Source organism: Lygodium microphyllum, chromosome 2 (assembly GCF_053477565.2).
Source record: "Lygodium microphyllum isolate KBCC chromosome 2, Lygodium_microphyllum_v1.1.10, whole genome shotgun sequence".
NCBI classification, from domain to species: Eukaryota; Viridiplantae; Streptophyta; class Polypodiopsida; order Schizaeales; family Lygodiaceae; genus Lygodium; species Lygodium microphyllum.
The window spans coordinates 159,370,367-159,384,069 of record NC_141136.1 but is presented as its reverse complement, the minus strand read 5'-3'; the positions used below and the strand labels follow the sequence as shown (position 1 = coordinate 159,384,069).

At 43.1% G+C, this 13,703-nt stretch overlaps 1 protein-coding gene across 9 annotated transcripts; it reads left to right on the top strand.

Annotated features, from left to right (window-relative positions):
- Positions 1-2,248: 2,248 nt before the first annotated feature.
- Positions 2,249-12,260, top strand: LOC148040536 (uncharacterized). 9 transcript variants are annotated; one of them, XM_087700544.1, is made up of 19 exons: positions 2,249-2,619; positions 3,076-3,338; positions 3,435-3,492; positions 3,609-3,739; positions 3,836-3,877; positions 3,966-4,269; positions 4,366-5,005; positions 5,106-5,166; positions 5,244-5,333; positions 5,478-5,724; positions 5,822-5,927; positions 6,022-6,142; positions 6,788-7,204; positions 7,389-7,712; positions 7,808-8,591; positions 8,700-10,679; positions 10,757-11,224; positions 11,304-11,417; positions 11,548-12,257. In XM_087700544.1, exons 1-17 carry the CDS (start codon positions 2,511-2,513, stop codon positions 11,140-11,142), a joined length of 6,063 nt encoding a protein of 2,020 aa, XP_087556670.1. In that variant the 5' UTR covers positions 2,249-2,510; the 3' UTR covers positions 11,143-11,224; positions 11,304-11,417; positions 11,548-12,257. The 9 variants fall into 9 exon arrangements, with proteins under 9 accessions (XP_087556670.1, XP_087556688.1, XP_087556652.1 ...); XM_087700562.1 differs by having other exon boundaries at positions 11,569-12,256; XM_087700526.1 differs by having other exon boundaries at positions 11,562-12,255.
- Positions 12,261-13,703: the final 1,443 nt, after the last annotated feature.

The following is a 13,703-nucleotide window of genomic DNA, read 5'->3' as shown; positions in this document are numbered from 1 at the left end:
AATATCCAACACATTGGTGGTTTGTTAGAAAGTCCCCAATATATTTTGGAGTGGGAAGTTCTTTTGTTCAAGCATATTGTTCAACCTTCTCATGAAGAACACATTTTCCCACATCCAAGTATCTCTCCTAGGCCCTTCCCACAAGCAATTCATTTTGCACTTCCAAATGTCTCTCCCTTTTGTCCTTTTAAGACAATACCTCATGTGGTTGATCATCAATGTCGTAACTAGTGCTTCCGATAATATAATCTTATTTGTCATATTAAAAGAAAAGATAATACTTTATGCCGTGGACCATGGTCTATCATTAAGCTCACGCTTACACCTTGTCAAGACACATATTGGAGTAGACGAAGTACGCTAAACCCCTCAAATTAGCGACAATTTTGCACTAAAATGCATTTGATTTAGCCATATAAACCTATAATGCCAAACTTTGTGTAGTAGAAAAGTTTGACATGAGGCTATAAATTTTTTAATATTGTGACTTTCTTGACACACGAGGGGAGAGAATGAGTCTACCCTCTTGCATGATAGGCAACCCCTTTATATTATCATAGAAATGGTTACATAACTTGCCAAGTGGCACAAATAATAGGGCATCATCCTTTATCATGGACACACCTATCTAACACCCATACGCCACAATATTTTGGATTTTGTAAAACTTTAAATCAAAACATCTTGAGTGTAACTTTATGGGCCCCTCCCTTACTATCACTCTTCTTTGAACCCTTAATTTATAACTAGGTGTACTTGATAAACATGGTAAAATATGCCAAACTTTTTGAATTTGAGTGTTATGTGATGTATATAATTCAACAATTCAAAAAAATTCCCTAACTAACTTGGGGAAAAAAGATCTAATGGGCAAGTGAGTCACTCTATCGACCCCTTTACCTTGCAACACATACAAAAGTAATTGGAGAACAAATATGATAAGTACTTTGATATCAATTAGAATAACTTATTATGTATACCTCATCGCTTCAATGACCTGGTTCTATCCATTGAGCCAATCTCTAATAGTGATATTGCTATAACACCTCATTTTCATACCTTCAAATCTTTGAGGTTTTTTGCATCGGTGAGTATTTGCTAGATCATATTCAACTCAATAAGCAAGAGTCGAGGCACACGCAAGTTGACAACTTGCATTGATGGTGAGAGAACTTTGAGTGCTCAATTGAAAGTGGACTCCGACCGAATCCTAATATGTTGTGGAGAGAGGAGAGAAATTAGGATCGAAAGTGAGAGAAACAATCTAATGTCCATTATACCTCCATGTTTGCATATCAATGGAGCAAAGCCACCTCTAATTTAGACGCACTTTGCAAATTGGATCAAGTTCCCCTTTCCATGGAGTTAAAAGTCGACATTGCTAGGGCATGCGCAAGTCAATAGCTCTTATAGCAACTTGCGTAGGTTGCTTGTGTCCTAGCCCTAACACAAGCTTTTTTAACTTAATTTGAAATGTCTTGTCATAATCATAATCATAATTAAGCATCAACTAAAGTCTCCAAGGACAAATAGGCAAAATTCTATTTTCTATTATCTATTATTATGAGGAATGAGGATGAGGATGAGGATTATTAAAACCCTCAATCTAAAATACAAGGGACTTCACTTTTTTTGATTTCCTTATTTGTCATATAGAAGGAAGGTCTTGGCTCCTACATTTTGTCCGATGCCATGGGAACAGACTCCCCAGCGCCACCACGAAGCTACAAAAAAAGAGAAAAGAACTTGCCATTATATTCGCATTAAAGGAAGAGCAAATAAAATTATTCTTTAAAAGCTAGGGAGCATTTCTTAGATGATGTCAAAAATAAAATCCTTAGGGATATTAGTTTATTCATTTGTATTTCTTACTTAATTTAATGTCATTTTTTCTTTTCTATCTATTCATTTAATTTAAAGTAAACTCTATTGTATGAAATGTCAGGAGAAAGATGGAAACACGGAAACATTATTTTAAGGTCATTATTATTTTAAGTTATTTTAAGGTCATTTTTATTTTCGGCTAATTTCAAGCAAACCCTTTTAAAATAGGTCAGGAGAAATATAGTAAAAAGAAAACACGAATTTATGCATTTTTTACTTCCTTTAAAATATTTTTTCAGTTTTGTGTGCCAGGAGGGGGAAAAAGGAAAAAAAGAAACAATATGAAAAGGGGGAAAAAAGGCACATTTTTTTTCCTTTTCTTCTCTTTCTACTCTCTACTTCTTCCTATTCTTCTCCCTCTCTCTCTCTCTCTCTCTCTCTCTGCTCTTCCAAGTATCTCTGGAGCTTCCATAGCCATAGCCATTAGCCATAAGCCAGAGCCGCAGTAGGAAAAACCCTAGCCTGACCTCCCTGCTCGATCTGCACAACTGCATGGATCCCCGCCCTGCTTCGGAGCTATCCTTCTCTTCTCTCGTTCCTGGCTTCTAGTCCTCCCAACTTGCCCGTTCTCTCAAGCTCTGTCTTAGTCTGTCCGTCTGTCTGACTCTGTCGCTCTCTGCATCTCCATGGATCGAGGCCGTGAAGGTAGCAGACGTGCTAGCCTGGGTGGAGGCCCGGCAATCTCCTCTGCGGCTCCCCGTCGGCCACGGACCACAGGCTTCAAGGACTCTTCAGGTGGACTCATAGCCTGCGCTCTGGCTCTCATGAGAACCAATGGACTTTTTGTTAACTTTTCTTCTTCATGTAGCCGGGGGGTGCAATGGCCGCTTTGCTGGATTGCAAATATCAAGATTTCCTTCATACTTTCAGGCTTGACCTGCTTGGTCTGAGTGAGGGATTTCTTTTTGGCTCAGTCCGGGGAAACATTCCAAGAAGAAAGGGGCTTCATTTTCTAATCTGTGCTGAGAGCTTAAGCTCTGGTGGATTCTGGGTGCGGATTGTTTTCCTCTGTTTCTCTGTGTTGTCGGAGTCATTGCAAACCAATGGTGGCTTCTATATTTTCAAGCAGCGAGTTTAAGACTCCCTGCCGCTTCTTCTAACTAACCCTTCTGAGGGCTCTGTTTTTTGTCCGTTCTCCTTGATATGGGTCGTGTAAGCCTCTGTTTCTTACTCGGCCCCGTTCTTATGCAGGTGTGGATGACGAAGAGGCCGTCGATGACTCTCACAACTCGAGGCTAAGGGACAGGATCAAGAAGGACAGTACTTTGTATTCTGCGACTCGCCATAAGAGAACACGGCCTCAGCCCCGTGAAGTTCATGTCCATTCACGCTCCGCCCTTGTGGAACAGATGGATGAAAGCACTGAAGAGGCCGACATGGGCTCTGAAGAGGACGAGGAACCTCTTCCTCCCGTGATTCCACGGAAACCTGGGAAACTCCGATTGCACGGCAAGGTCTGTGAAATGAGAGCTTCATACATCCTCGCATTGCCTGTTATATCACTGCTTGTTATCGTCATTTTCACCTTCGTTTTAAATCTCTGGGTGCAGGTGTCAGAGGAGAATAATGCGTTAACTACGTCAGCAGTACCTCGAAAAGCCAGAACAGGTCAGCTCTAGCGCCTACATCTGTTTCTGCAACCGTGACAATGTCGGATTAGCAGCTTTGTCATCGCAAATGCGTCTTACTCTGCCGGGCTGTTTCTTGGCTTCTTCTCTCTACAGCCATTGCAAAGAGAGGGCATGAGTACACACAGCCCTTAATCAATGAGATTGTTAAGCCTCCTTATCATTCTTCGGGGCCCATGGTCTCAACTCCATCTCTTAGCACCGCATCAAAGCTGTCTAGACGGATGGTTAGCTTCTGCTCGATCAAGTACCTCTTGCTCTGATTTACGGAATGTACCTTGTTTCAAATATTTGAAAGATGACCTCCTCCTTGTTTAACGCAGAAACAAAATGGGTCAAAGTTGCGCAGTCCAAAGCTTGATAAGGTGATGGAAACTGGCTAAGGAGCTTGCCATGATCCAGATTAAAAGTGTCTGCAATATTTATAAAGTTCTTCTGATCTGTTCTTACCAGGTATCTGATGCAAGTACTATATCTGAAAGGGAGGTGGAAGTGGCAGAAACATTGTTTGACTTGTCCAGAATGGTGAGCAATCACGTAAGCTCACCTATGTTGGAGAACAGCAGGTCAGAAACACAAACGGAAGGAAGGCTCGATGATAAACCATCCTCACCAATTGTACCGTCTCCTCCTGCCACGTTTTCTCCTTTGCAGGCCGGACCCTGTAGTCCCAATACTTCGCCACCAGTTTCCTGTCCTGATGAAGCAATGGCTTCAGTTAATCCTTCTTCCATGTCTGTTTCAGCTTCGGCTGAAGGTAACTTAAGCTTGATGAGAGGCATGTTGCTTGTGTTCTAAAGTCAGCATGGTGCTGCTGTACTAATACTCTTTTCTCTTCCGTTTCTATGATCAGCCCCAAAGAGGAAGAAGCCCCGTGTTAGAACAACTACTGAGGAAGTAACAGTTACTGAATCACAGTCAAGGTTCATTTCTGCTGGAGGCTTAGAGACATCTCTACCATATAAGAGAGTAGATGCTGATCAGTCTGTACAGGGTGGAGGTTCAAAACGGGTTCCTGTTAGAACTGGTGTTGAAAACAGGTCACAAACCGGGAAGTCTTCCTCATGCAGCTATCAGGATCCAGCAGTGGATGAAATGTGCATACACCAATGTAATCAGTCAGTTGGATTAACTGGTGCTCACCTGAAGGAGCAGGTTGGTACAGTAGGATCAAATGGTAGTGCATCATCAGGCAATCGCCACAATTCAGAAGCCATGCCTGTCTCATCACCCAATGTGTCTGGTCAAAGCGGGCAGATTATGAAAAACAACTGTTTGTCCACAGGGGATGCTAAGGATTCTCTTGCTGACTTTGCTGACACAATTTGTTCAACTGTGTGCGATAAGACTCCAGCTGTTTGTTCAACAACTGAGAACAAGACCTTAGTGGCTGAGATTTCACTGGGGTCTAAGTCCCCACAAGAAGAAATGATGGATAAATGTAAGGTGCCAGATGTCTGCAGTCCAGTCACTGAGCCAAATACAGGTGATGGGTAAGTGTCCATATCATTGATTGACAGGTAGTTTTCCTTCCTTTTTGTTTTTTAGTTTAGTTTTCATAAATTGTCATTCTCTTGTTGTTTTTGTCGGCAGGCTACCTAAGGTCCCTGCAGTAGAAACTACACAGCATTGCAAGTTTGAGATTGATCTCATGGTATGACATTTTCCTTGTTTCACCATAGGCTCTTATCCACCCTGATACTGTCTTAACTCGTTGGCTTTGTTTCATAGGCACCTCCAAAGGCATCTGCAAGCAGCTCAAGTGAAACAACTGGGAACAACTTGGATTCAGTCAGTTTGAAGCTGTGTAGAAAGGCTCAGGTATGCATGCTGCGTCTGATTTTGCAGTAGCTGAAGCTTTGCGGAAGTGTTGCAATCATGTTTGTCTCTGGGATTTGTGTAGTATGTTCCAGACATGTGACACTTGTCTTTGATGGTTTTCACCTTAACTTAATTTATTTGCAGGCTGCTCCTAATGGCTTGCTTAAAGGAAAGGGAATGTTGAAGGATGAGGGGGATGATGCTCAAAGCACTTTGGGTGCTGATGCTGCAAAGGATGCTAGTTATGTAGGAAGTGGCATGGAGTCTTTTGCAAGAAAAGCAGGTAACCAAGAAAGTGTCTGTAGGAGAGGAAAGGAGAGCCATCGGACATCTCAAGTTGAGGTGGATGTGAAGCCTGATGTGAAACAGCAGCAGATTGGAGATGCCCCATGTAAGTATTAGACAGAATTTGCTGTTGTGCTTTCTAAGGCTAGTATCATAATGCCTATAGGATAGCCTCAATTTGTTACACTGGGATGTTTCTGCAGTTTCTTCTGTTGCATTGGCCGGACCAAATGGAAGTGCTGTCCATAATATATCGCTTCCTAATTTAAAGGGAATGGCTAGTTGGCCAGAAGGCATACCTCAAATGGGGTAATTTTCAGAATGGATTTTGTGTGGATGCATTTATTCTGGTTCTGGAGAAGACTATAAAAGTGTAGGTAATTTGTTGTATTGTGTTTTGTAGCAGACACTGTTCCCCTGCAGCAGCTGCTGCAGCTGCTGCTGCAGTTGCAGCTGCCTGGCCTGCTCCTGGACTGGTCTCTGGAGTTGCTTCCAATCGAGAGCTGAACTCCTTGCCTTCAAAGGTTGGGCAAGCTCACTTGAATGTTTTTCACCTGTATCAGCAGTATGAATTTGGGTTAAAATCACGAACTCTCTGAGAATAGTGTTTATGGACATTTAATGTGAACTACCCTTGTATGCTGACAGCAGATCTCCTTTTCTAAATCAGTCTGTCAATAAGAACCTGCCACAGGCTGGTTAGTGATCTGGTTAAACCTCCATGGTAGTGGTTATAACAGCAGATTTCTGGCTAAGTCAAGATGTGGCACATTTAATGCTCTCTCTCTCTCTCTCTCTCTAATATCAAGTGTTTACCCTAGTGTAAACTGCTTGTTTTATCAACCTGCAGACCCAGGTTCAATCTTGCTTCTTTATTCCCATTACTAGATGACCGTGCCAGTGTAGGAATTGGACCTTTTGGTCACCATGCATTCAACGAACTGACTGAGCTGCACCCATTTGGTCAACTCTAATCCCCCAAAACAACACCAAAAGAAAAAACCCCCCTTCCAGGCTCATTCCCCCTCTTTTTTGATGGTAGTCCATGTTTGCCAAACCTTTTGAATTTGAATGGTGGTATTTTACAATTGCTTTTTGAAACTTTCGTCTCTTTTGAGGTTTCTCAAGGCAATACTTCAAGAATATCTAATACCAAAGTGCATGCTCAGGTACCTTCTTTTGTGTTCCCTGGTGCCCAGCCACTGTGTAAACGCTGTGCTACTCATGTATATATTGCACATCTTATTGATGCCCAGCAGCAAATGCGACGACATCCATTATGGGCAGCAACAAGTGCAGCAGCAAATCTTTACTCCATGAAGCCTGGCAATTTAAATACAGCACTGTCTTCTGATGTTTTTGGAAGTGGTATGGCTGGGTTGACAGGCATGCCTGGAAGTAATTACATCTCCAGTAAAGTTGCAGGTCCAGCCTTAGGATCTTCTACTAGCTATGTCCTCCACACATGTGAGAGAAGCTCATCAAACACAGAGGGTCCCGGTCCCATCACCAAAGCACCTCTTGAAACAGCGGTCCAAACAGGTCAACAGGTGCTCAAACATCCATTGGATCAGTTGTCTGCACAGGTATTTATTGAGCTAAATGCTTTCTGCAGCTTTGTGTGACTTGAATGGGGTATATGATCAGTCTTCTGAATGCTTCCTACCCAGTGGTTTGCCTTTTGAGCTGTTTTGTAGATTTGTAAGTGGCCATGAACTTGCACTTCTGACTCTGTCAAGTGTTCATGTTTTTCTTGCACTTGCTTGACAGGGTAGTTTGGGAACAGTGTTCAATTCTCCTTACATGCAAACTGTTACCTCCTCAACATGTGATTTGGCAACTATCAACTCGTCAGGAAAAGTTGGGGTGAAGGGAAATAGTACCATCTATGGAAACTCAGGGGCAGGAACAACTGCAGCTGTATCTGGTCCTGAATCAGTAGCTAGTTTGGCATCTGGCATTGCAGGTGGTAATAGTGCAACTGCAGCTTCTGCTCAGGTGCAATACTTGGAAGCAATCATGCAGCAAGCTGGGTTCCCTTTTTCTTTCCCACCCGGCCATTTTACTCCTCCAGCAAGTCACGTTACACAACAGGTGGGTTAAGTGTTTTTGTGATAATCTTCCCTTTAGAAGCCTTGATATGACTTTGCTGTTGGATGACTTGATGACAAAACATCTCATGTTTTCAGGCCGGTCAGTACTATGGCGGGCCCTTTTACAATGCACCTGTACTGCCCTCATCCCTGCATTCACAGGATAGTGCACTTATGATAAGCAAAGGAAGTTCTCCAATGAGCTCTTTTTATACTGCGTCCTTTCAACCCCCAATACAATCGCAAGATAATACAACAATGATTGGCAAAGGGAGTTCTGCAATGAGCTCCTTGCAAAGTCAGCCTGTAAATGTGCCACAAGTTCCCCGCACCTCCCAATCTGCTTCTTTGCAGCAGCAGCAACAGCTATCTTCTACTTCATCCTCTCAGTCTCAGCAGCGCATTGTATCGCAAGGGCATCGACCCTTTGAAAGAGAGGGGATGATTGGTGGAGAGACCGTCTCTTCAGCAGAGAGTAAATACCCATCATTCCAAAGAAGCATTTATAATCAAAGTTTTTTGGATGCACAAGTGTGCTCCTCCTCTGCTGCCGGTATTTCTTCTTTGCCTCAAGATTTCTCGTCGCTTGGTTCTTTCACTGGACAGCAGGCTGGCAATGTTAATTTGCCAAGTCAACAGAAGCAAACATCAATCCAAGTGCAAGCTCAGCAGCAGTCGAGTGTTTCCTTGCATTCTCATCAACAGTATGTGTCTCAACATCACAGTTCCAAGTCTGATATGGCTACGACTTTAAAGAGCACAGAATTTCAAACATCGCAAACATCAGGAGTTGGTAGTAGAAGTCTAGCAGGGCCAAACCCAGTGGTTCTGGGCCAGGCTGTGGCACCACAGAATCATACTGTATTGACTGTAACAGATGGTGAGCGATCTTACAGTCTTGTAAAGCATCTGTAACGCCGGAAGCAATATATTTATTTGGTTAAAACAGTTTTGAGCAATAATGATGAATCCCTTGTTTGTGTTGTAGAGAGCAGCAGCTTCCCCAATGGCAGTGACACTTTGGATGGGAGAAAGGCACCTATGCAGCGAGTTCCTATGCCAGCTGGCCTTTCAAGAAAGGATCTTGAAGCCCATCCTGGTAATTCTCCAGGCTGTTCTGCTATAAGCAGTGGGAATGTGTTGCCATCTTTAATGTGCAGCAATACAGGAGCATCTCTTAATGTCATGGTCGCACCTGTTGGACCAATGGGTTCTCAACAGGTGGTTTCTATGCCTGCACATACTTCAGCACCCACTCCATCACAGAAAATAGCAACTGGACAGGCTAAAAGGAATCCAAGCATGGCAACTGCTGTCAGTAGCTCCATTCCCATTTCTTTCTCAGAGCAAGGCATGACTGCTGCCACGAACAAGAACCCCATGTCAGGGGTGACCTTCCATGGGCAAAGTCCAAATGAGGGCAATCTTAATACAACGCATGGACAAATATCTATAGAGCATTCATCCCAAACACAATCAAATGCAAGGATGCATTTTGGGGCATCATCTGCATCTGCAGCACCTGCCACTCTGCATCAAACACAATTTGTACAGGCTCAACAGCCTGCATTTAGTTCAATGCAATCAACCCCTGCAACAAATTCTTTTCCTTTACCTTCTTTATCTTCAGTTTCAAAGTCCAGCAGCAATGCAGTTGCAAAGAGGGTTTCTGCTGCTAAAACTGCAAATGCTATCTCACAGAAACAAGTGGTAACAAGGCCTGGTGCAGCTCATTCGCAGTCAATTGCATCAAACATAAGCTCTAATCCTTGTTTAATTGGAGGACAGCCTGATCCACAGCAATTACAACAGCAGCAGTTACAGCCACTGCCACAACAACAGCAACAGCCACTACAACAACAGCAGCCACTGCTGCCACCACCACAACAGCAGCAACAACCGCCCCAGCAACAGCAGCAACCACAGCCACCACCACCACTACAGCAGCAGCAGAGACAGCACCAACGGCATCAGCAACACCAGCAGCTCCAACAGCTACAACGACAGCAACAGCAATACCAGCAACAGCAGAAGCAACCACCACAACCACAACAGAAGAAGCAACAGCAGCAGCCGCAACCTCAACAACAACAGCAATCACAACCACTGTTGCAACAGCAGCAGCTGCCACTGCATCAACAGCAACAGCCACAGCTGCAGTCACCATCACAGCCACAGTCACAACTGCAGCAGCTTCAACAACTGCAGCAGTATCAACAACAGCAACAATATCAGCAGGCCCAGTCTGTCACCAAGCAACAAGCACAAAATTATCATCTCTATCAGCAGCTTCAACAATATCCCCACACTCTCCAGCATCAGCTCCATGTATCTACTGGACAGCCAACAATGACATTGCAGTTTCAGCAACCTTCCACAATGATCCAATCAGGCACAAAACAGTCACGCAAACAAGCATCAAGCCAAACACAAGGAAAGAACAATTTCTATGTCCAATCACCACAGTCTCAGCACCAGCCACAACAGTCTCAACATGCAAGTCTTCCTTTTACACAACAGCAAATTGGGCAGCAATTGGCCGTAAATGCCACTTATGCATTGCAGCAGCATCCTGATCCAACACAGCAGGCTGATAAACAGAAATCAATGCAATCGGCGGTTTCCCACCAGCATGCTTTGTTGCTCTCCTCTTTTGGAGCAGCAGCCTCAACTGCTTATTCTCATTCTTCACCAGCTGTAACTGTAGGATCTTTTGCTCCTGGTGCTGTAGATCAAGCTGTGGGCCCAAAATCTACCGTTGCTGCAAAGGCAACTGGAAGCTCTAGTGGTCCGCCCTCTGGACATAATTATCAGAGAACTAATAATGTGGTCTCAGCTGCTGGAGGTGTTATTACATCCCAATCATTGTCATGTTCAGCAGCCTTGACTGTTCCTGGTTCCTATTCGATTACTTTTTCTGGCCCGGCAATACCATCTGGGAAATTTCTGGAGGAGAAAAGTGTGGCAGGTAGTTGGTTTCTGTTCCTGTGAATTCTGTGTTTCAAGTGGAGATTTTTGTGGCTAAACTTGTAATCTCTTTTGAAGGCATTGGATCCAGCAGGCTTCCAAATCAAACTCCATCTGGTGCTACAAATGTGCCTTTTGTGCATATGCAAAACATTGCTTCTAAGAAGTCAAAAGCTCCATCAACTGGAAGCAGTGGTGGTGATGTGGATACGTTGTCTGAGAGCAGCAGTGTCATGAATAGCTCCACAACTCCATCTCCAATTGTGAGTGCCAATGTTCAGAGCAGTGCAAGCAAGGTGTCCCAGCTCGATGCTGATACAAAAATTCTGTATATGTCATCACCTGTGGCAATTCACCAAGGAGCTGTATCAGCCCCACAGCAAATCACTGCCATACCTACTATGTCTGGGCAAATCACCCAAACCACTACATGCATAGCAGACAATGCTTCACAGAGCAGTTGACATAATTTACTGCATGTGGCGATTGCAAAGTTTTGGCTTCAAATGGCTCATTATTTTCAAGCTGGAGGTGAAGGTGGAACAGGTATCTCGAGCTGTTGTTGAGGTTGCATTTGAGGAGCACCATATTTTTACGAGGTGTAAATAAGATTTGCTGTTCACAGAATTATGAACAACACAGTGAGCAAAGCTGGTGATTAGAAGCCAAGGTGGTTAGCTGCTTATCTTTTACAGAAGGTTCAGTGCAATTTAAGTCTCTCTCAACATTACTTCTGCTGGTAAGAATGTAAGAAACTCAAGAATGGTCTCTGTTTTCTTCTTGTTGGAGTTATGCTTTAATGTATTTTCCTTTCTTTGTGCATTATCAATGTGATTGATTTCAAAATCATCATCCTGAATTACATATAGCTGTTTTTGTGAAGGATGCAGGAGAGGGAAAAAGCCATTATTCAGCCCTGAAAAAGAGGGGTGAGAGGAGTTAGGTTCTTGTGGTGGCAGCAATCAGTTCTAGCATCAGGTGGCACACTTGGACATGAGTCCACTTTGTACAGGAAAAAGTTGTGAGAAATAGAGCCAGAGCATGGGAACATTCCAATATATATTTTTTTGAGCTTGGAGTTACCTTGCCTCTTACATCACGAGTTAATACAAACAAACCAGTAACCCATTATGCTCTTACTAACTGATTGATGCTAGGTTGGTGGAGCACATATCCCATGAGGTTAGTGTTACCAGCATGCATCTTCACAGCTAGGATTTGTGTATATTTGTTTAAATTCTTTACTTGATTGTATGCGACTTTTGTAAACACATCTGATGAAAGGTCTAGAAAGGGGTGATGCTGAAAAGCTAGCTGTACAAGTGCAGGACCACTACACTGTACAGGCCTTGGAATAGAAGCTTTCGCAGTTAATCCTTTTTACTGGCAGAGATTTTTCTGTCTACTAATTCACATTCATTCTGTGGGCTAGTGAAGTGATGAGCTATGAATTCAATAGGATGTTACCTACTATGATGTTGAGTGCTTAGTGGTAGTAATGTGTGTACTAGCATTCTGTGACCCGCATTGCTTTGTCTAAAGGTTTCTGTACGTTGCGGAACCTGTCCATGCGTCTTTTATTTCATCGGTTAATTATGAGTTTGCATTTGATGCAGCATGTGGAGTGGTTGATTTAGAAAGTTACTGGCTGGCTCCATTGACACATGTGGTACTTCTTTTAGACCATTAGTCTTCACGCCCTAGCCTCCCAAGTTCTTTTAGATGTTTCCTTAGATTGTCCATTCTTCTTGGTGTTACTCACGATGCTTTCTTATCAGAACTGCAGTAATGAAGCCATTTCAAAGTCAAAATGAAGTACTCCTGTGAGCAAAAACTGCATCCCAAATGTATGTTTGTCAGTTGTATATTTTCTCCCATGTTCTTTTGGGGGGGGGGGGGGTGTGCAACAATTTAAGGTCAAGAAAGTGGCCAGTCTGTCACTTTTAACTGGTTACTAATTATGATATTGTTCAAAGCAGGTAGTATAAATGTCCAGCTATACAGAAAAGTAGGTTTGTGGTCAGGTAGGAAAGTGGTAGTAGGGCATCACCTTGGGATGGCCTGCAATGTCTAGTTACTTGAGATGAGATGGTCGGATGGGCTCAGTCCTCTCTCTGTCATTGAGCTATGTATAAAATTCTGTGTCATACAAAAAGTAGGCTTTGGGTCACTAGGCAGGGGCAGTCGTAGTGAAAGGGCGGGCTGTCATTGAGCTACATATGCCATATTTTGGTGGTCGCTTAAAAGCGTGATCACCTACACAACCTAAGCATGGAATTAAGTGCCAAGCATCCGGTCTTCTACCGCACAAAGCTCAGGTGAGATAAAGTAAAGCATCCGAAGGTCTCAAGCGGCGTGTACACGCCAGTTCTTAGGAAATTTTACATGATTGCGTTGCGCAATACGACAATATTTGCTAAGCGTTGAGCGAAACGTGTGTTGTATATCTCTATAGAACACAGGCTAAGATTCTCATATGTAAACACACAGAAAATTACAACCTTTTAGCCTCATCTTTCAATGTCACTCACCCACTCCTCGGTCTAATAAGAAGCGAGGTAGAATTTGCTGCTCGCTTTCAAGGTTTTGAATAGCGTGGAAGGTGCACGGGAGAATGTCTCAATAGTATAGTATGATGATGATGAAGAGTAAAAAGGAGATCTGGATCATTTTTGAGTGATTACGCCCATGAGTTGCCCGTGAGTCGTTACTTGTAGGCTTGTTGGTATCGCATCATAGTTAATTGTGGCTTGTCGCAAGGTTAAAAGTAACCTTTTTTAGTAGTGACATTGGATGTACTCATTCATGGATTGGCTTGAGTTCGTTTCAAGTTTTTCCTATGTATGGTTTCGCTTGCTTATTAGTTAACACTAGTATTTAATTAATCCATGACTAATGATGGCTTGAAGCCATATTGTGAAGATGGTTGTTATATATAGGTCTTGGGGTAGTTAGGTGGTTTGGAGGATGCCAATAGCACAATGAATGAAAGTTCTAATTTTCAACCACATGGAAGTGGGAGATG

Coding starts and splice junctions, on each gene's coding strand:
- LOC148040536 (XM_087700570.1), top strand. CDS start 2,511: ATGGATCGAGGCCGTGAAGGTAGCAGACGTGCTAGCCTGGGTGGAGGC. Junction 3,339..3,434: donor AACTCCGATTGCACGGCAAG/GTCTGTGAAATG, acceptor CTCTGGGTGCAG/GTGTCAGAGGAGAATAATGC. Junction 3,740..3,835: donor CAAAGCTGTCTAGACGGATG/GTTAGCTTCTGC, acceptor TGTTTAACGCAG/AAACAAAATGGGTCAAAGTT.